The sequence below is a fragment of the Aedes albopictus genome, chromosome 3 (genome assembly GCF_035046485.1).
Source record: "Aedes albopictus strain Foshan chromosome 3, AalbF5, whole genome shotgun sequence".
Lineage (NCBI taxonomy): Eukaryota > Metazoa > Arthropoda > Insecta > Diptera > Culicidae > Aedes > Aedes albopictus.
In genome coordinates this window covers 154,018,203-154,040,997 of record NC_085138.1, presented here as the reverse complement: position 1 = coordinate 154,040,997, position 22,795 = coordinate 154,018,203, and the positions used below count along the sequence as shown (strand labels likewise).

General features: G+C 37.6%; 1 protein-coding gene across 1 annotated transcript in view; it reads right to left on the bottom strand.

Annotated features, from left to right (window-relative positions):
* Window positions 1-22,369, bottom strand: part of LOC109404426 (transmembrane protein 26) — a 37,264-nt gene extending 14,895 nt beyond the window's left edge. Inside the window, exon 1 of the mRNA XM_029871980.2 lies at window positions 22,159-22,369. Coding sequence (XP_029727840.2) covers window positions 22,159-22,352 — 194 coding nt within the window. The 5' untranslated portion in view covers window positions 22,353-22,369. The remainder of the gene's footprint in view (window positions 1-22,158) is intronic.
* Window positions 22,370-22,795: the final 426 nt, after the last annotated feature.

The window sequence follows — 22,795 nt, the reverse complement described above, 5'->3', positions numbered from 1 at the left end:
GTACCCCCAGCCTCTAGCAGGCTCGTTTAAACGAGTGAAAAAAAGCGAGCCTGTGACACATTGGGGCGCCGCAAAAACTGAGTTTGGGAAGCACGGCTATAGAAGAACCCTGAGGAATTGCTGGAAACATTATTGGATTAATGTTTGTAGAACTGTAGTAACTGAATAGGCATAATTTTATTTTTTTTTTCAACAGAAATCCCTAAAGTGATCCCTGGAGAAATCTCTCGATCAATCTCAGGTAGAATTCCTGGAATCCCGACGAATATTTCTCGTTCTTGAAGGATTTCAAACGGCAATTTATGGCGAAATCTAAAAAAAAAAGTTTTGGGAATACCACAGGAGGAATGTCTGTGGAAAATTTGAGGCAAAAATCTGAAGGATTTCTTTAATCCAAGGAAGAATTCCTGAAGGGATTCTTGGAAGAACACGAAAAGAAATTCTGGAAGAATCTCAGTAGAAATTCCCTGAAGAATTAGGGGTGATACACAAATTATGTCACGCAAAAACTGACCATTTTCAATCCCCCTTCCCCCTATGTCACACTTTTTGTATGAGACTTCAAAAAAAAAAATGTATGGTCGTCACGTTATGAAACCCCCCCCCCCCTTCCCCATATAAGCATGACGTAATTTACGCATTGACCCTTACAGCAAACATTTCTTGAGGAATCCCATCTCGAACTTGTCAAGGGTTTCCAATAGGAATTTTGAAAGAAACTGTAAAACGAAATTTAACTCGCTAGAGATCTCTGAAGGATATTTTTAAGAAATCCCTAGAAGAATCCTAAACAAATCGCAGCAGGAAATCTACAGTGCAAACCTCATCATGAATTCTAGCAATTCCAGCAAGGGTGTCCTGTCATTTGGACGAATGCCGTTTTGCAGAATGTCGTAAGATCGAATAAACTTGACAAAATGCTATTTGGCTGAATTGACATTCTAGCTGACAATATGATCATCGGAAATCTTTTCTTTTTTTGATCATAGGCTATTCTCTTTAGTTTTACCAATCAGGGACAAGTTGGCAATGCCAATGTTTTATCAGAAATATTATACTAATGTGGCTTAAGCTAACTTACGTTCATCATTCATTTTTCAACCAAACGACATTCGGCCAATAAACCGAAAATACCTAGGTTCGAACATTGCATTCGTTCATCTTTTTTTGCCTTTCTCGTACACTAAGTGTACTGGAAAGGCTATATGTTCACTCCAAAAACGATTTTTTGATAGAAGGCCCGGAGGGTTGAGTCACATATACCAATCAACTCAGCTCGACGAATTGAGGTGATGTCTGTGTGTGTGTATGTATGTGTGTGTGTGTGTGTATGTATGTGTGTGTGTATGTGTGTGTACAAAAAAAACTCACATCACTTTTTGGCAGTAAACCTCAACCGATTTTAATGACCGATGGTTCATTCGACGCGGAATATGGTCCCATTGTTTCCTATTGAAAATGGTTCGAATCGGTCCAGCGGTTCCGGAGTTATGGCCATTTAGGTGTTCCGGACCGGTACCCCAGGAAGGGGCCAGATATGAAAATGCTACAAACCCGTGCATGCGACACATCAAACCGCGGCTTTTTCGATAATCTGATCAACGGTAAGCAGAAAAATAGTCTAAGACCATATCTGAACCGGTAGTGTTCCGGAACCGGTTCCGGGTGTCCCGCCGGAAATGGCAAATATCAAAGTGAACCAAACCCATGCATGAGACACATCAAACCACGGCATTTTCGATAACCTGATGAGCGGTAATCAGGAAAATAGTCTCAGACCATATCTGAACCGGTAGTGTTCCCGAACCGGTTCTGGGCGTCCCGCTGGAAGTGGCCAAATGTACAATTGTACCAAACCCATGCAAGCGACACATCCAACCACGGCATTTTAGATGACCTGATCTACAATGAGCATGAAAATCATCTCAGACACTATCTGAACCGGTAGTATTCCGGAACCGGTTCTAGGCGTTCTACTGGAAGTGGTCAGAAATACAATTGAACCAAACCCATGCATGCGACACATCAAACCACGGCATTTTCGATGACCTGATGGACAATGAGCAGGAAAACCATCTCAGACCATATCTGAACCGGTAGTGTTCCGGAACCGGTTCTAGTCGTCTCGCTGGAAGTGGCCAAATATACAATTGAAAAAAAAAAACCCATGCATGCGGCACATCAAACCACTGCATTTTCGATGACCTGATGGATAATGAGCAGGAAAATCATCTTAGACCATATCTTAACCGGTAGTGTTCCGGAACCGGTTCTAGGCGTCCCGCTGGAAGTGGCCAAATATACAATTGAACCAAACCCATACATGCGACACATCAAACCACGGCATTTTCGATGACCTGATGGACAATGAGCAGGAAAACCATCTCAGACCATATCTGAACCAGTAGTGTTCCGGAACCCGTTCCGAGGTTCCCGCCGAAGTGGTTAAATCTAAAAGAGAAACAAACCCGTACATGCGTCACATCAAATAGCGGCTTTTTAGATTACCTAATGAACGGCCAGCAAGTGTTTCGGAATCGGTTTTGATTGAGTGGCCGGAAGAGGCCAAATGTAAAAGTAAACCAAATCCAGGCATGTGACACATCAAATCGTGGCTTTTGCGATAACCTGATGAACAGTTAGCTAGAAAATAGCCTTACGTCACACTAAAGACAACTGGTAGTGTTCTGGAATTGGTTCCGAGAGTCCCGTCGAAATTGTCAAACCCTGCATGTGACACCTTCAATTTGCAGCGTTTTTGGTTAACCGATGAGCAGTTAACAAGACAATAATGTTAGACCATATTTGGTTCAGCCGGTAGTTACCCGGAATCAGATCCGGGTAGTAAAATGTAAAATTTGACCAAACCCATGGATACGGTACATCAAATCACGACCAGTCTTGTAAACATTCGACACTTTTTACTACCTTCATTTCGTTGCCGCAGTCGGGTGTCAGTCGGCTTTGTTACATTCGTGCGCTATCGTTACCTCTTACCTACACACAACACGAGCAGTAGAACGAAGATCAATAAACATAAGAAAGGGACTCTTATTTTCGATAGATTCATCATAGTAGATTCCAAATCTGGCCTTGAATCTCTTAACGAAGTATGTTTTTACGAAATGGAAGCAATTTTGTAAATTGAGACATAAATCTCCATACGTCGATAAACGACTAAAAGTATGCAATGCCCTTGTACACTCAGTAGCAAAAAAAAAGCCGAGCTGATTTTTTCTCCTAAAATACGTCATGTTCAATCTGCTGCAACTTTGACAATTATCAATATTTTTTGCTGAAAATTTTATCGCTTCATCATCAATATATTGATAACGTATGGACAAAATTTAAAATAATAGAAATTATATATTTTGAGTTATAACAACTTATATGAAAAAATCCATTTTTGGACATACCTTTTTCAAAAATCCGTATTTCAGTGAAAAATTTAAGTAGCTTCATAAAAATTTCACTGCAGCGTCAGTAAATATAGAAAATGTTGTGGTCAAAATTTGAAATGTTTTCATCCAGCGGTTTGGGTCACAGAAATCGTCAAAGTTGAAGTACCACTGTGGGTGAATACAGTTTTCACTCCATATTGACCACGCTGAAACATCGGTGCAGAAAAAAAGCCGAGGTCAATTCGTTCCATTAATGTTTAGATCTAAGATTTAATAACCAATCTATATTATATGACATATTTTTATAAATTTTCCTGTGGTCTTCTAGTTGTTTTATGATATTCTACACGTAACACATAGTGCGTTACCCGTTACACGTAATGCGTTACAAACATACGTATATTAGTGAATATACAAGTAGTTTGAATAACTTGCAAATTTTGGCTACTGTTAAAACCTTATCATAAGCAAACAACTGATGTTACATGCCTTTCTATATCATACTTTGTGGATCTCAATTATACCCCACAACTTGTTTACTTATAATATTTTTTTTATAGTTGCCAAAATTTGTAAATTATTCAAACTACTTGTATATTCACTAACATATTTATGTATGTTTGTAACGCATTATGTGTAACGCGTAACGCACCATGTGTTACGTGCAGAATGTCATAAACAACTAGCAGACCACACGAAAGTTTATAAAAGTATGTCATATAGTATGGATTGTTTATTAAAACTTAGATCTAAACATTAATGGAACGAATTGACCTCGGCTTTTTTTCTGCACCGGTGTTTCAGCGTGGTCAATATGGAGTGAAAACTGTAGGCATCCACAGTGGTACTTTAACTTTGACGATTTCTGTGGCCCAAACCTCTGGATAAAAATATTTCAAATTTTGACCACAACATTTCCTATATTTACTGACGCTGCAGTGAAATTTTTATGAAGCTACTTAAATTTATCACTGATATACGGATTTTTGAAAAAGGTATGGCCAAAAATGAATTTTTTCATATAAGTTGTTATAACTCAGAATATATAATTTCTATTAATTTGAAATTTTGTCCATACATTATCAATATATTGATGATGAGGCGATAAAATTTTCAGCCAAAAATATTGATAATTGTCAAAGTTTCAGCAGATTGAACATGACGCATTTTAGGAGAAAACATCAGCTCGGCTTTTTTTTTGCTACTGAGTGTACTTCCATGTAGATGAATCTGTGTTGTTCAAAATTTGTTAATAAAACATTCAAAAACTACAAAAAAAATAAAACTCACCATGAATAGCATGTAATTATATGTTGATGTACCATTAAACATATGTTTTTACAAAGATAACGATTTTTGATTGCTAAATTCACTGCGTTTTTCACTCAGTACTCCACCAACCTAGCCACAAACTCATTTTTATATGTAGACTTTTGTAAAAAAAAACAATGTTTTGATACAAAAAATCTATTGTATATATTCCACAAGCCTGCTCATATGATGTTTATGCTCCTAAGAACTCAATCTGTGATTATTTTTAAGATTTGATGTGTTTTACAGGGAACTATCAAAGTTACCCCAAAATGAAAATCTGATTCTCGCTCATATGGAAAACTAAAAGTCACAGAAAATATTTAAGATTAACAAATCTCTCAACTGCAATTGATAACTGATAGCCCGGTACTTGTTTTAAAAATATAAAACTAGGAAAAATACAGTCACATAGAAAATTATTTAAAAAAAAATTGCTGAAAAACTATCAAAGTTACCCCGTTTTACGGCAATACAAACTTAACGGTTGAGATTTCGGTAAAACATTACCAAAGTCGGTGATTTTTTCTAACTGTGCAGATGGGCAACATAGCTCTTATTATGGAAGAAGACAGGAATAACAAAAGCCGAACCGTCTCCCGAAGCCGCTATCGTGGTGAAGTGCATTCGTTTGACATCGACATCGACGATAAGGTTCAAATGACTGTGATCTCTAACAAGTCTTCCATCTTTCAAAATTTTTGGTTTAAAAATAAATAATAATAATAATAATAATAATAATAATAATAATAATAATAATAATCTAACAAGACTGATCACGACTTATCGACAACCTGATGGAAAAATAGGGTCAGACCACATTAGATTCTCGGTAGTGTTGCGGGTTCAGCTGTGGCTTCGAAAGTAATTAGAAGTAAAAGTGAAGCAAACCCATTCATGCGATATATCAAATCGCCGTGATTAGGTAAAGGTGAATAAATAGCAATAAAATATTCTCAGACCATAATTGGGACAACCGGTAGTGTCATGGCCCATGACTCATGGAATCAGATCCGGCTATCCCACCGGAAATTACCAAATATAAAAATGAACCGAACCCATACATATGACACATCAGATCGCAGATTTTTTGATAATCTAATGAACGGTTGGCAAGAAAATAGCCTTAGATCACATTAGAGACTAGCTGTTGTGTAGCAGAACCAACGTTCATGTGAAAAATTAAATCGTGGCTTTGTTTAATGGCCTGTTAAACATTAGGTATGAACAACAGTGACGAATAGGTCTAAGTTCTCATATATGTGAACAAAATATAGACAAAACTAAAGCGATCTCATCAAATCGTACCATTTCAGATTCCTAAGGTGTAAATTTATAGCAGGATGGGTCAACGTTGAATGGAAAATTTAGAATTTGATCGCGTCAACAGAAGATGGTGGCTGTTTTAAGGAATTTTGAGCTCTAAAACTATGTAAAATAAGTGTATTTGGTATGGGAAATTTGTTCGGAGTCCACCAGAGTATCCAAGAAAGCGGTCCAAAGTCCAAGATAATGGCCCAGTATTCAAGTTAGTGCCTATTTTATAGGATTTTTAATTCTTGCATTATGCGCATATTTTGTATGAAAATATTTCCAGAATTCAAGGTTTGTAATCAGAAAACCCAAGCTGTGTGCTGTTTCACAAGGTCTGCAGTATGACTATAGTTTGAATGGGGAAGCATGCCGGTCTTCGTCCAAAACTGGTAACCAGAAAATCATAAACGACAAGCCAAAATTCAATACAGCGACTATTTTATGTAATTTTAGGCGCAGAGTCCAAAAATGAATATCAGAACATCCAAGATGGTGTCTCAATGTTCAAGATGGCGGTCAGTTTAGTTGGGGTAGATATCCGGAGTCATAAAATGATGACCGGAAAATCTAAAATGACGTTTCAAAATTTTGCGGCTTCATGACACTTGTTTAGTTTGAGTTTTGGATCGTTGTCTTATATTTTATGAATATTGGATGTTATGCTAATATAAAATGTATCCATATTGAGTAGATTTAGCAAGCAGTTTTCATTTTGTATTTATGTCAATGTCATCAACATGTCACTCGAGTTTTGTTGAAAGGATATTTTAAAGCACGAGAAAGGCACCATCACCGCTAGGTGGATTAATTAGGGTTTTTTTTATTGATTCGGTTATTTTTCAAAAAAAAAATCCTAATTATTTTTTTAGAAATTCCTTCGGTAATATTTTTCATGAATTTTTTTGCCAAGCCCTTAGTGATTTTTTCCAGTAATGAATTTAAAACTTGTTCGTCAGTTTTTCTGAGTACTTTCTGGAAACTATAATTGAATTTCCAGAAGAATAACCAAAAGAATCTGCAAATGGATTTTAAGAAGCAAGTTCTAAAGAAAATTTTATAAAGCTGTCATAGAAAAAAAAGAAGAAATTTCCGAAAAACTGTCTGGAAGTGCCGGATGCGGAAAAAAATGGCCGACCGAATACCTAAAAGAATTTCCGAAAAAAAATTCAACGAAATTTTCGATAAAAAAATTATGAAGGAAAAAAATATGCTGAAGGAATTTTGAGAGAGATTCCCAACAGAATTGCTCGAGGAATTTTATTGTAATTATCGAACTGTATTTCAAAGACAATTCCAGAGAAATTCCTGATAGAATTTTCAAATGGATGCGCGAAGCAATTTCCAAAACTTACTCCGAAGGAATTGCCATGGAAATTCTGAAAAAAATACCGATGAATTTTTCGGAGAAATTCCCGGAACAAAACCTCAAAGGCATTTGCCAAAGAAATTCTCAATAAAAATTGTCGATGAAATGCCTAAAGAAAGTTTTAAATTTAGATCCGAAAGAATTGCCGAAAGCATTCTCAAAAAAAAAAAAATGTATGTTTGAAGAGGTTTTCGAAAGATTCCTCAAAGAAATTACCGATGGAATTCCGAAAGGTATAGGTAGAAAACGAATTGGCGGAGAATTGAAAAAATGCAAAGAAATTCCCAGACATTTCCGAATTGATTATTGGAAGGCATTGGCGATGCGGTAAGCGCACGATCAAACTGAAGGTGACTGGTTCGATTCCCGGTTGATCCAGAAAGTTTTTGTAGATGATATATCCTTGACTACCTTAAGCATACAGTATCTAAGTGCCTACCACACGATATACACATGGCAAATGGTTATGGAGTCCATAATATGGACAAAGGAAGATATTTTTGACGGAATCGCAGGAGCAATTCCAAAAAGAACCCTTGGGGTGGAGCGGACCTGGTGTGATGGTTAGAACACTTGACTATCACGCCGAGGACCCGACAAACTCGCAAAATGTGAGTTCTTCCTTCGGAAGGGAAGTAAAGCGTGGGTCCCGAGATGAACTAGCCTAGGGCTAAAAATATCGTTAATACAGATAAAGAGGGCCCATATAGCCGAGGCGGTAAACGCACGGGTATTCAGCATGACCATGCTGAGGGTGACGGGTTCGATTCCCGGTCGGTCCAGGATCTTTTCGTAAAGGAAATTTCCTTGACTTCCTTGGGCATAGAGTATCTTCGTGCCTGCCACACGATAGGCGCCGTCCACAAATTACGTAACGCTCTAGGGGGAGGGGGGGGAGTGTGGTCAAGCGTTACGGTTCATACAAAAAAATTTGGGTTTTCATACAAAAAAGCGTTACGAAGGGGGGAGGGGGGGTCTAAAAATCTCGATTTTGGCGTTACGTAATAAATGGATGCTGCCATATACACATGCAAAATGGTCATTGGCAGAGGAAGCTCTCAGTTAAAAACTGTGGCTGAGAAGCAGGCTTTGCCCCAGTGAGGACGTTACGCCAAGAAGAGGAGAGAGAGGACAGATAAAAAGAAAAGGAAGATCTCAGATAATAACTGTAGCTTATAGAACACTCAGCTGATAAGGAGACTTTGTCCAAATTGGGACGTTACGTCAAGAAGAAAAAGATAACCGGAGAAATTATAAAATGGATTCCCGCATGGGTGCTGGGTAAATTCCAGAAAAAAATACCAAAACAGTTACAAAGAAAATTAAAAAAAAAATACCAAAATGATTGGAGTTTTCTGATTAAATTGCAAACACTAAAATAGCCAAGTAAACTCCCAAAGGAATTGTCAAAGCAGTTTTCAAATAGAATAAACTTAGCCGAAATTTTTTATAAGTATGTCCAAAAAAACTCCGAAGGGGATCCAAACGAAATGCCAAAAAAAACATAGTCACTGGTACTTCGATTTCCGAAGGCGTCACTGAGGAATTTCCCAATGCCATTGTATTACAAGATTTATTTTTGTGTTAAATGTTGTATTTTAACTTGTAAATATTCCCCTTGTCTTAATGCACATTTATAGGGTTCTGGTAGAATTAAAGCCCGCAATCCTATTTCGATTGTCAACATTCGGGCCATTTCGGGCCGCGATTAAGTACTTGAGATGTAAACCTTTCCCTGGCACAGACTTCAAGTTATAGAACTCTAGTGATCAAACCGGAATCGGCATGCCCCCTTAGGATTAGAAATTCCTAGACGAAACTCAAGCTATGAAAGCAACTAATGCTGCGAAAGAAAGGCATCCTGCCAGACAAAATACGATTACAGGATTGACTGATGGACCAACAACGTTTAAGAAACCTCGTCATCCTGTCATCGGAAATTGTTATCCATTAGGGTAACAGGGCAAAATATATGTTCTGTATTGTTTTTGTCCAAATGTAATGTCCTAATTTATTACGCATTTGTAGTGTTCCACCACAATATGTTATATTTTAATATGCGTTTGTAGTGCTTCATTATTTTTTCGTAATAATTGCTGGAGAAATTTGCAACAAAAATTACAGGAAAATTTCCGAGAAATGTTCAAAAGAAATACTGAAATGGGTTTGGTTCCGAAGGAAAATATTTATACATTTTGGAAGAGATGCTCTTAAGATTTACGAATAATTGAATATTTTAGAAATTTCTACAAATACTTATTTATACTTTTCTTCAGGATATTGACAGAAACCCCACTGAGTCATACTGAAAGGATTTCTTGAGATATTTCAAGAGAAACGTCTTTTATTTAGAAAACAAATCATGAGGTTTCTGCAGAAGTTTTTCCTATGTTTTTTTTTCTTTCGATTTTGTAAGCAACTGGCTGGTTTATTTCACAAGTTCTTTCATCTGCAAAGGATTAATTTGGAAATAATTCAGGGATTTCATCAGGAATTGCATCAAAAATGTTTCCAGATATTGAATTAAAAAACAGTTAAACATTTTTAACAAACTTCTTCTGGGTTTTTGTTTTTTCTTCCGAAAGTATGTCCAATTTCAACGCAATGTTACGACTGAGACATGGTATGTTTTTAGCTTAGTGTTTGAAGAAAATTTTCAAAATACTGCCTAGTTTAACAAGCATTTCACTTGCAAACTACTCAAACATGTTCAATCCTATGGAATGATGTGTTTAGCCTGAGCAGCGGCGTAGCTAGGGATTTGGGGGCCCGGTGCGGAACCAAATTTGTGGGCCCCATGAAAATTACACATATACAATTTTATAATGATAAATCTATTCTTCTAATTTTTGTAATCAGCATTAGAGTGATGCTGGCAGTGGTGGCCAACTGACTGACGGAAGGTCAAAAATTATTTTCTGTATTCCTCCATGAATTTCTTCGGGGATTTCTGCAAAGATACATCCCGGAGTTCCATCAATGAGCGACGGATTTTTTTTTTTCAAAAAATTATGTCGAAATTTTTTTAACAATTTATTTAGGAATTGCATCAAGTAATCCTTTAGGAATTCCTTCAAAGATTGCTTTACCGTATTCTTTGAAAAATTATTTCTTGAATAATAATTTGTCTCCAAGAATCTTTCAAGTGCTTAATGCAAGAGTGTCAATCAATATTTCTTTAATCACTCTTTTAGGTATTCTTACAGTGTTGTCTCCGAGGATGTTTTCAAAAGTACTTCAGAATACAGGTCGGACTCGATTATCCGGAGTCGGGTTCGGATGCTTCTCAAACGTATATATGGGGAACGGAATGATCTATAAAGGTGAATTTTTTACATTTTATCAAGCCAATTTTGATTGTTGGTCAGCCAAATTTCCAGCTTCTTACAGCATTCCGTTTGCGAGATATTGTTTTGGGAAACGCCGGAACCCGACTCCAGATAATCGAGCCTGACCTGTACTTCAAAAGATTGTTGCAAAACCTTCATCGCGTGTTTCTCGATATTTATTCAGAAAGTCCATCAGGGATTCTATCACTTATATCTCTGAGGATTCATGTACAGGGGATAGACAAAATGATCGGGACAGGCAAAATTTTCACTTTCCAAAAAATGTTCAACTAGCTGTAACTTTTCGAAAAGTGCATCAAATATTCTCAAATTTTTACTGTAAGTTCTTCAACTAGTTGTATATCAGTGGACAAAGTTTGGAAAAGATCGGACAATTTTTCACGAAGTTATAAAGATTTTTGAAAAAGATAAAATTATCCGATAGCCAACTTTGAGCTGTTATATCTCCGGATTCAATGAACCGATTGCAATGAAATTTTGACCATGCATGACTTATATAATGAACTCTGGAAAACATTTAACTTAACTTGAAATTTTCAACAAGCGAAAAAGTTAAAGCGATTTTATTTTTTTCACGATTTTTTAATAAATTGGTCTATTTTTAATATGCATCCCATTACTTTTTCAATTTATTGACGGCTTTGTTGTTACTTTTCTTCAAAACACATTTATATATAAGTCATTTGGAGGGAATTTAAGTGAACTATAATTTGCATCTTGAATTTTGAAACGATGTTGAAGTTTTGGAAAATTTAGTGTTTTATAAGGAAAATAATCTAACCGTTGTAATTTTCTTTCGTGTTAAGAATTTTAAGTTGAGTCAAACGTTTTTTAAAGCTTATTATGTAAGTCATAATTGGTCAAAATTTCATTTCATTCGGTTCATTGAATCCGGAGATATAACAGCTCAAAGTTGGCTATCGAATAAATGTACCTTTTTCTTAGAATCTTTATAACTTCGTGAAGAATTGTCCGATCTTTTCCAAATTTTGTCCACTGATACACAACTAGTTGAGGAGCTTATAGTAAAAATTTGAAAATATTTGATGCACTTTTCGAAAAGTTACAGCTAATTGAACATTTTTTGAAAAGTGAAAATTTTGCCTGTCCCGATCATTTTGTCTATCCCCTGTATAATATCAAAGAATTAAGAAATTCTAAACATAATCACTACAAAAAAATCTCCAATGTTTTTTTTTTAATCAGATATTTTTACAAAAAATAACATTGGAACTCCGTCAGAGGAGTCCTTCTAGAACACAGGTTCCCAACCGGTGGTCCGCGGCCCCCTGGAGGGCCGTGAAGCCAGTCCAAGGGGGCCGCGATGTTACCAATAACTTGTTAAATTTTTATTATATTTTGTGCAAATTATACCAATTTTCAATTTTGTAAACCGCCTTGCAACAATTTTAGGAACAAATTTTCAGTATAAAACGCCTTCTATAGAAAAAATTTTCGGCTGCGCCGCTATTCTTCAGCTATAACTCAAATTTAATGTACACATGACATCACTGAGCGTAGAATAAAAAAAAACGTATCATTGACCGTCGAAAACCCCTCCCACAGTAAGTTTCTGGCTACGTCACTATACCCAAAAAAGCTCGGTTTCGTTCATTTAATTCAATTTAAAAAAAATCATTGGGCCCCAGATGTTTCGACAATTCTTAAAGGGGGTCGCCACCTCAAAAAGGTTGGGAACATCTGTTCTAGAATTTCTTCAAACATTCCTCCATAGTTTCTTTCAGGAGATCCTCCAACGATCCCTTAAATGATTTTTCCACGGAAGTAAAGCATTTCTCCATTGATTTATCCAAGAATTTATCTTGGCATTTTCTCAAACATTCATTACTCATCTTGGCGTTCCTTTGAAGATTTCTTGAGAATTTCTTCCAAGGACTCCTTCAGAAATTCCTCCAAGGATTCTTTTAAGAACTACAGCAACGCTTTTTTTTCGAAAAATGTTTGCAGGGTTTCTTCAAGGAGTTTCTCTAAAGTTTTATTACGAGGTTCGTCCTAGAAATCGTCCAAGAAGACTCAAAAGAATCCATGGATAATAATTTTAAAAAAACCTTCAAGGATCCCTACACAAGTTCCTCTAAAAAAATTCTTAGAGGAACTTGTGTAGGAAATCCTTCTGGATTTCGACGAATTCTTTAATATCCATCAACTCTAGGAGTCTCTTCAAGGATTCCTTCAGGAATTTTGCTAGCATTCCTCTAAGAACTCTTATAAAAATTTTATAGAGACTTCTGATCAGACTCCTATGAAATTCTTTCAAAAAACCTTTTCAAAAATCATTCTAAGTTGCCATCCAGCATCTCTGTTAAGCATTTCACCAGGATTTATTATTGACTCATCCAGAAATTCCTCCGAAAATACGTTATTCAATCTCTGAGGATTCCTCGTAGGGTCAACTTGCCTTAGTAATCTTACAATCCCAAATTCATCCTATTCGAAAACAAAGGGATTACCGCACCCATTGATTACGTAATTTTTGTCATCATTCGTGCCCACTTTTAACAAAAAAGCGCTGTATTTCTTTGTTTTCAGTGGGATGAAAATATGAGCGTACATGCTTAAATAGTAAGGGAACAGATACCTGATATGATAAGATAAATTCAAATGATTTATTCAGAAGTTTCTCCAAGGATTCCTAATAAGACTGTTTTGCAACTTTTTCAAGGATTTTTAAAGAATTCCTAGAAGCATCTTTTAAGTGATTAGGCACGTTTAAGATTTCATGAGGCTGCCAATCGAGAATTCTTCAGGAATCGCTTCAAAAATTCCTACGGGATTTTTTCCAGGGATTTTTTAAAAATTTCTTCAAAAAAATCTTTTGGAATTTCTTTAAAGATCTTGTTAGGAACCTCTGTGAAGGTTTCATCAATCGGATAAAGTATAAATTTGTTTGATTTATTCAATAATTTCTACAGAGGTTTACTTTTGAACTATTTTCCAGGGATTCCTTTAGGAATTCTACTTAGGATTTATTCAAAATTCTAAAGAATTTCCTTCAAAGAGGCCTTTAGAAATTCCTCCCAAACTTCCTTCAGAAGTTTTTCCAAAGATTTCTTTATTAATTCATCCAATAAATTATTTTGCGATTTCTCTAAAGATTCAACTGATTCAAATAAAAAAATGTAAGACTTCTTTCAAGAATTCTTACAGAAATTCTCCCAAGAACAGTGGCAAATAAAAAAAAAAACAAAAATTCTACTGGTATTCCTTCAAACATATTTTGTGATTTTTTTTAGGAAATTGTTTGTGTCTTTGAGATTTTCTTCGGCCGTTCCATTTTAAATGCTTGTTTTTTTTTTAATTCGCAAGAGTGTATCACATAGAATCTCAAAAGTAACAATGGACGGAATTCCGCAAAGAACTATCAAATGAATCTTCCAGAGGAATTACCATAGGAATTTTCTGAGAAATTAACGCTTTTTCTGTGGCTGAAAGCCGAAAAAACACTAAATTAACGGAGAAATTTTTAAAAATTGCCACCTCAATTTACGAATTAACTAAGGAATTTTCAAAGTACCTGCCAAATGAATTTCGAAAGGAACTCTTGAAAGAATTACAAAAGTAATTGTCAGGTATATTAGCAAAGGGACTGCCGGTGAAACTTCCAAAGAAATCACTGAAGGGAATCTAGCAGGGTCTGCCTGAAAAATTTCAAAAGCTACTGCACAAAGAATTAAGGAAAGTAATGCCGTAGATATTTTCAAACATAAAAACCTAAATCAATTTCGGATATTATTGCCTAGAAATTTACGAATGTGTTTCCGAATCAAATTTCAAAGGAACTTCTGAAATAGTTTTTGTCCAAGAAAAACCCAAAAAATCTTATAGAAATTTTAGGATCAAACCCAATAAAAATGACTAAAAGGATTTCCAAAGGCTTTGTCAAAAAAAAAAACTCCGCCAAAATTAATATGAAAGATTTCCATGGAGTAGCTCACAGGAAATTCGCCGAATGCATGTCCAAAGTAAGTTATTCTCAAAGTAATCACCAGAGGCTTTTCCAAACGAATTGTCAAAAAAAACCAACGAGAAGTTTTAAATGGAATATCCAAAGAAATTTCCGTAGAAAAAACATTGTGAAGCAGTTCGCAATGTCATTGCTGAAGCATTGCCGAGAGTTGATCAAAGAAGTTTCCAAAGGAATTTCCCAACAATTTCTCAAAAGAACTGCCGTAGGAATTGATATTTTTTTCCAAAGCAATTGCATCGCAATAGCCGAGACAATTTTTAAAATAAATACCAAAAAAAAATTTATAAACAATGAAGGATGAATTCAGAACAAAAAATACTTAAGGAATTCCCAAACCAATTTCGGAAAGAAATTTTCAGAGTAACTGCCGAAGGTATTTCCAAATAAATTTTCAAAGATATTCCCTTTATGAACTCCTGCCCGAATTTCCAAAGTAATAACTGAAAAAGATCCAAAAAGAAAATTTCAAAGGAAAATTCTCATAAAAAATGTAAGAATTCAAGAATTCTCACTGAAAATCCTCAAAGGAATTTTATTGGAATTTTTTAAATGAATACTTTAGGCATTCTTCCAAGGTTTCCATCCATTGATACCATTAAATATTAACTTAGCGATAACACCAATTTCGTCCGGATTTTCTTCACGAAGCTTCTAAGAAACTTTTCAAAGGAGTTCGTCAAGCATTTGTTTCAAATGAGGAACTTCAAGAACTCTTTCTTAGATATCTTTTACGATTCATCTAGGAATTACTTCATGGACTTATTTACAAATTCCTCCAAGATTTGCTTCGAAAGTAGCTACAGCGATTGCTTCGGGAATTCCTCGAAGTGTTTCTGAAGGAATTTCTCCAGTAATATATATTCCCAAGAATTCCATAAAGAATATCTTAAATATTTCAACAAACGATTCCTTTAGAGCTACCCCACATGATCCCTTGAGCAAATTTCCCAGAGGAATCCTTTACGAATTCTTTCAAGGTTTGTTTTTAGAAATTTCAGCAAGAATTCTTTTTGCAATGCCTCAAATGGCTTTTCTTGAAGTCCTTTCAAGGATTTCTTACGAAGCATTGTTCAAGCATTTCAAAGATTTCTTCAGAAATTCTTCCAATAATTTCTGTATGAAATCGTCCAAAGATTCTTTGGGCATTTTTTTTTTTCAATTACTCCATCACGATTCGTTCAAGAAATTCCAGTGAAGACTTTTTCTTTTTCTCCAAGGATTTTTTCAAGCTACGTTACAAAAATTCCTTCAGGGATTTCTCAAAGTTATCCTTCAGATAATCCTATAAGGGTGAACACATTCATCCCCAAAGGATTCCTGTACAAATTCCCTCAGGGGGTTTTAAAGATAGTTTCCATGCAAGATTCCTTCTTGTAGATGTCTCTAAAATAATACTTGAAGAAAATCCTTAAGGTTATATGAAGGATTCCTTGAAGGACTTCATTGCATAATCTTTGAAGAACTTTATAAATGGATCTAAAAAGGTATTCCTGAAGGAACTCGTAAAAAAATCCTTGAAAGAATTTTCGAAGGATTCCTTGATAATTTTTTGAAGAAATTCCTGAAGAAATTCTTGGAGGTGTTCCTGAAGGTATCAATTCAAGTATTCCAAAATCAATGCTTAGACGAATTTCTGAAGCAATCCATAAAATCGTTGGAATACGTTGATTGTACTTATTTATCAAATACGAAAGCAAAAAAAAACGACAAACTATTGTAATTACGGTTTTGACGGTTCAGATCTTAATTTTCATAAATGCGGCCCCTGAATTTCAACTGCTACCTTAACCTAAGTCAGCAACTATGTTTGGTCCTGCTATTAATAATTCTAACATATTTTTCTTGTAATTTTGGGGCCATCTGTGTGCCCCATTCAAAATAACTCTTGATAATCACGAAGGGGCCCCCACATACCTATCAGCAGTTCTGCGAAGTGTTGAACTTATAGGAATCTTTCGGTATTTCAAGAACTTTATTCAAATTAGTGTTAGAAACCTTCCTTGATTTGGAGGCCCCCTGGAATCGGGGGCCCGGTGCGGACCGCACCCATCGCACCCCCCTTGCTACGCCACTGAGCCTGAGCAAACCAAATCACATGAATCGCGGGTTTAGACGAGGCAAGTGAGATGATTTCGTTTGACTTAAATAAAAATTGTTGACTGAGAGCTTACTCTGCCGATGATCAGTTTGCAGTTGCATTTCATGTGGCAGACACGAAGATACTGTGTATCCAAGGACGATAAGTATATTTCCATTACGGATAGATTCACGCCCGACCAATAATTGAATCCATACATCCTCACCATGTGGATTGCTGAATATCCGTACGTTTACCATCCCGGGTTAACCTTCGCGTACCCAACGTCTATTTCGGATGATTTTCGATTTTTGAATCAGCTATGAAAAAGGCATTTCCCAACCGATTTTTTTGAAGTCAATTGCATTCGTTCCAGGTTTGTCCAAATTGTCAAGGACTACTATACGGAACCGGTTCACCCATCCGTTCCGGAGTTATTCCAGATTCCGTTGGGGTCATGACCGGCCGGAAAATGACACATTAATGCATTTTACTCTGAATCTATAGTTATTTTGGAAATTTGCACATATTATACGCCAGGAATACATAAACTTTATTACTGCTAGAAACCATTGACTTGAAATGACACAATCAAGCAGTCTCATGAACCGGATATGTCCCGGGTGCCCCCAGGGATGTGGCCAAAGTGGACATTCTAGCAACATTGTCAGAATCATGCATGCGGCACCTCAAACTTCATGATTCGTCGAAACATGAAGGAAAATAGTCCTTCCACAGTCCTAAGACTCCTCGCTAACGGTCTGGCCATACCCGGAATGTTCCGGGTGCCCCCAGGAATGTGACAAAATTGGCCATTTCCACAATGTTATCAAAATCAACCGTGCGACACCTCTAACTTCATGATTTGTTGAAACCTAAAGGAAAATAGCCCTTCTAGGCCCTTATGGCCACTTGAGACCGGTCTGGTCATACCCGGAATGTTTCGTATACCCTCAGGGAAGTGGTCATTTCTCAAACATAGTCAAAATCAGCTGTGTGACACCTCAAACTTCATGATTTGTCGAAACATGAAGGATAATAGTCCGTTTAGGCTCCCATGACCCCTTAGGGTGGCTCTGGCCACACCCGAGATATTCCGGATGTCCCCAGGAGAGTGGCCAAATTGGCCATTTCCGCAACGTTGGTCAAATCAATCGTGCGGCACCTCAAACTTCATGATTTGTTAAAATGTAAGGGAAATAGTCCTTCTAAGCTCTTATGACCTCTCGGAAACGACCTGGCCTTACCCGGAATGTTCCGGGTGCCCCAGGGATGTGACAAAAGTGGTCATTTCCACATTGTTATCAAAATCAGCCGTGCGCACCTCTAACTTCATGATTGAAACATAAAGGAAAACAGTCCTTCTAGGCCCTTATGGTCCCTTGGGACCGGACTGGCCATACCTGGAATGTTCCGGGTGCCCCCTGGGATGTGACAAAAGTGGCGATTTCCACAATGTTATCAAAACCAACCGTGCGACACCTCTAACTTCATGATTTGTTGAAACCTAAGTGAAAATAGCCCTTCTAGGCTCTTATGGTCACTTGGGATCGGTCTGGCCATACCCGGAATGTTCCAGATGCCATCAGTGAAGTGGTCATTTCTCAAACATAGTCAAAATCAGCCGTATGACACCTTAAACTTCATGATTTGTTGAAACATGAAGGATAACAGTCCCTTTAGGTTCCCATGACCCCTTAGAGTGGTTTTGGCCAGACCGGAAATATTCCGGATGCCTCATGGCAAGTGGTCAAAATGGCAGTTTATAAAAAAAAAACAGCGCCATATCACAACGTGTCGAATTCAATCTTGCGACACATCAAAGTGCATGATGCTATTATAATCATCCTAAAGACCTTAGACTATTTGACGCTCAGACTATCAATACCAAAGCCGAATGTGGTTCTGGTTTGTAATAAGTTGAATGGTGGTGTCGCATGTAAACGCATGAATCGAATGCATATTTTCTGTTCATAGCAGCCAACTCTCATTACTACCGCAACGATAAAACGTAAATTTCTGGACTGGCTTGCGAAGGAATTGGCCCTTGAACACTCAAAACAACGATAAAAACCTTTCGGTTTGTCAAGCAATGTAATCGATGAAATTTCCACATATCTGAAAAGTTATGAGGAAATGTATGGTAACTATCTTCCTTTGACAAAGACTTGTATTATGTGTTCGAGTAACGATAACTTGTCCAATTGTTATATAGCGCATTTAGTTCACCACTTGACTATCGCACTAGTTTTCACGAGTGTGAAAACGCAAATAAAAGTACACGATTGCAACAAATAAACTAGGTGTCTTCAGAGCACTTATTCATCATAGATCGTAGAAATAGTGCTCCGAAGACATCAAATTGATTTGATGCAATCGCGCATTTTAATTTGTATTCGCACTTATGAAGATGAGTGCGCAGTCCAGTGGTGAACTAAGTGCGGTATAAGTGTTCAACCATTGCAATGCATTGCATACAAAACCCATTTTTATACTGCTAATTTGATGTTGTGCCAAAAGGGTTTACCAGAGAGGGTTTTGCATCCTGATTTCAGATTCGTCTCCGATCGAAAAAAAAAGGTTTTTTTCTGATGCCGATCCAAGGATGTGAAAATTCATAGTAAATGTTCCTCATGTGTCAAGGCAATTTGTAGAGAACGTGAAACAAGCGGAATTATACAAACATTCTGTTGCAAATGCAAATGCGAAGAAAAATGAATGTTGCAAACGGTTGAAATATGAAAATTTAAAAGTTTAACAATTAACGTTATTTTTGAAGTTATGTAATTTACCCGGCATCCTGAATATAACCAAAGTTCAGACCATGCATGTTCAAATACAACATTCTTTTCATGTCTCAAAAATCTTATATCTCAATTTCACGTTTGATGCTCTCAACATTGCAATCATCACCATTTTTGTGAATTCTTCGAAGCATATTCTATGCAACCAGATTGATCCCGAATGCTCATTGCTCTCAATCTTCTTTATTCTATTTTATTTTTCGAAAAAACTACAGCACTGTAAAGATGGCATCTCGAACATTTCGGGTTAAGTTTCAAATGCTTGAAGTTCTCCAGAATGACTTCATCGCTTCATCGAAGTATGAAGTTAGAAATCACACGCTTGATTTTGATAACATTGTTGAAATGGCGAATTTGGTCATCTCCCTGACAGCCATGACAGGTATGACCGCTCAGAAGGAGCATGGGAGCCTGGAAGTACTATTTTCCTTCACATTTCGGAAAATCTTGAAGTTTAAGGTGTAGTACGATTGATTTGACCAAAATTTTGGGAGTGAGGACATCCGAAACATTTCGGGTGTATCCAGGACGTCATGGTAACCTAGATGGACTGTTTTCCATCATGTTTCGACATACATCATGTATCATGAAATTTTAGGTGTCGTACGGCTGATTTTGACAATATTTCAGAAATGACCACTTCCCTACGGCCTTTCGGAATAGTTCGAGTGTGGCCAGACCGATCCCAAGGAGCCATAAGGGCCTAGATGGACTATTTTCCTTCATGTTTCAACAAATCATGAAGTTAGAGGTGCGCACGATTGATTTGACCAACTTTGTAGAAATGGTCATTTTGACCACTTCCCTGCCTGGGGGCATCCAGAATATTCCAGGTATGGTCAGACCGATCCCAAGTGGCTATAAGGGCCTAGAATGACTATTTTTTATGTTTTAACATCATGAAGTTTGAGGTGTCGCATGGTTGATTTTGACAATGTTGTGGACTTTTCCACTTTTGTCACATTCCTGGGGGCACCCGGAACACTCTGGGTATGACCAGGTTGTTCCCGAGGGGTCATAAGAGCCTAGAAGGACCCTCCATGTTTTGACAAATCATGAAGTTTGAGGTGCCGCACGATTGATTTCACCAACGTTGTGGAAATGGCCATTTCGATCACTTTCTTGGAAGCATCCGGAACATTTCTGGTGTGGCCAGAACCACTCTAAGGGGTCATGGGAACCTAAATGGACTGTTATCCTTCATGTTTCGACAAATCATGAAGTTTGAGGTGTCACAAGGCTGGTTTTGACAATGTTTGAGAAATGACCACTTTCCTGAGGGCATCCGGAACATTCCGGGTATGGAAAGACCGGACCCAAGGGACCATAAGGGCCTAGAAGGACTGTTTTCCTTTATGTTTCAACAAATCATGAAGTAAGAGGTGGCAAACGGCTGATTTTGATAACAATGTAGAAATGACCACTTTTGTCACATTCCTGGGGCACCCGGAACATTCCGGGTATGGCCAGGTCGTTCCCGAGGGGTCATAAGAGCTTAGAAGGACTATTTTCCTTCACGTTTTGACAAATCATGAAGTTTGAGGTGCCGCACGATTGATTTGACCAACGTTGCGGAAATGGCCAATTTGGCCACTCTCCTGGGGACATCCGGAATATCTCGGGTGTGGCCAGAGCCACCCTAAGAGGTCATGGGAGCCTAAAAGGACCATTATCCTTCATGTTTCGACAAATCATGAAGTTTGAGGTGTCACACAGCTGATTTTGACTATGTTTGAGAAATGACCACTTCCCTGAGGGCATACGGAACATTCCGGGGATGGCCAGACCGGTCCCAAGTGGCCATAAGGGCCTAGAAGGGCTATTTTCCTTTAGGTTTCAACAAATCATGAAGTTAGAGGTGTCGCACGGTTGATTTTGATAACATTGTGGAAATGGCCAATTTTGTCACATTCCTGGGGGCACCCGGAACATTCCGGGTATGGCCAGACCGTTAGCGAGGAGTCTTAGGAGTGTGGAAGGACTATTTTGCTTCATGTTTCGATAAATCATGAAGTTTGAGGTGCCGCATGCATGATTCTGACAATGTTGCTAGAATGTACACTTTGACCACATCCCTGGGGGCACCCGGGACATATCCGGTTCATGAGACTGCTTGATTGTGTCATTTCAAGTCAATGGTTCCTTGTAGTAATAAAGCTTATGTATTCCTGGCGTATAATATGTGCAAATTTCCAAAATAACTATAGATTCAGAGAAGAATGCATTAATGTGTCATTTTCTGACCGGTCATGACCCTAACGGAATCTGGAATAACTCCGGAACGGATGGGTGAACCGGTTCCGTATAGTAGTCCTTGACAATTTGGACAAACCTGGAGCGAATGCAATTGACTTCAAAAAAATCGGTTGGGAAATGCCTTTTTCATAGCTGATTCAAGATTCGAAAATCATCCGAAATAGACGTTGGGTACGCGAAGGTTAAGGGCCCCAATTACACAAAAAAGTTCTGAAACTTTGAAGAGGAAAATAACGGAATAATGATACACTCCCAGAAATCTAACTCAGCATATTACGCAACCCGCATTACCAGCGCCATTCCTGGTTTTTCTTAATCGCCAGCGTGAATATTCCTTCCACAAACAGCACTCCAATCGGTACGCAGAGACACCAGTACAGGGGATCCTTTTTATTTTGCGTCACTTGCCAGATGGCTATGAACCCGTGGGCACTGAAAATAATGCGCGTTATGATTGCCTTGATGGTTGCCAGCAGTTTAGCCATTTTCCTAGCACTTTAAATCTGCAGCACTGAACAACCTCGGAACTGTTTCGCGCCACTTTTGGGGGGTCGAGTCTGAATCGAATCACGGTTCGGTGAACACTAATGGCGTTAAATCCTCGGATCAATCAAATTCGTTGGTGGTTTGATTTGCTACTTACTTTTACCTAGGGGTAGTGCATTGTAGGTGGCTGGATCATATACAAAATATAGGTGTCGAGGCGCGAACGGAATCAAAAACCAATGACACTGAAAAGTCATCGTGCATTACAAAAGGACTTCGATTGGTCGGATCATGAGTTGCAAGTTTTTCCTGGTCGTGGAAAATGACGCGCCAGATTGCTTATATGCATAACAAGACGTGCCTTGGTCAATGGTCGTCGTGTTTTGAGGAGAAATATTTTATGGAAGAATGGCAACGAAGTTTAAATGTACTTTAATGTGAT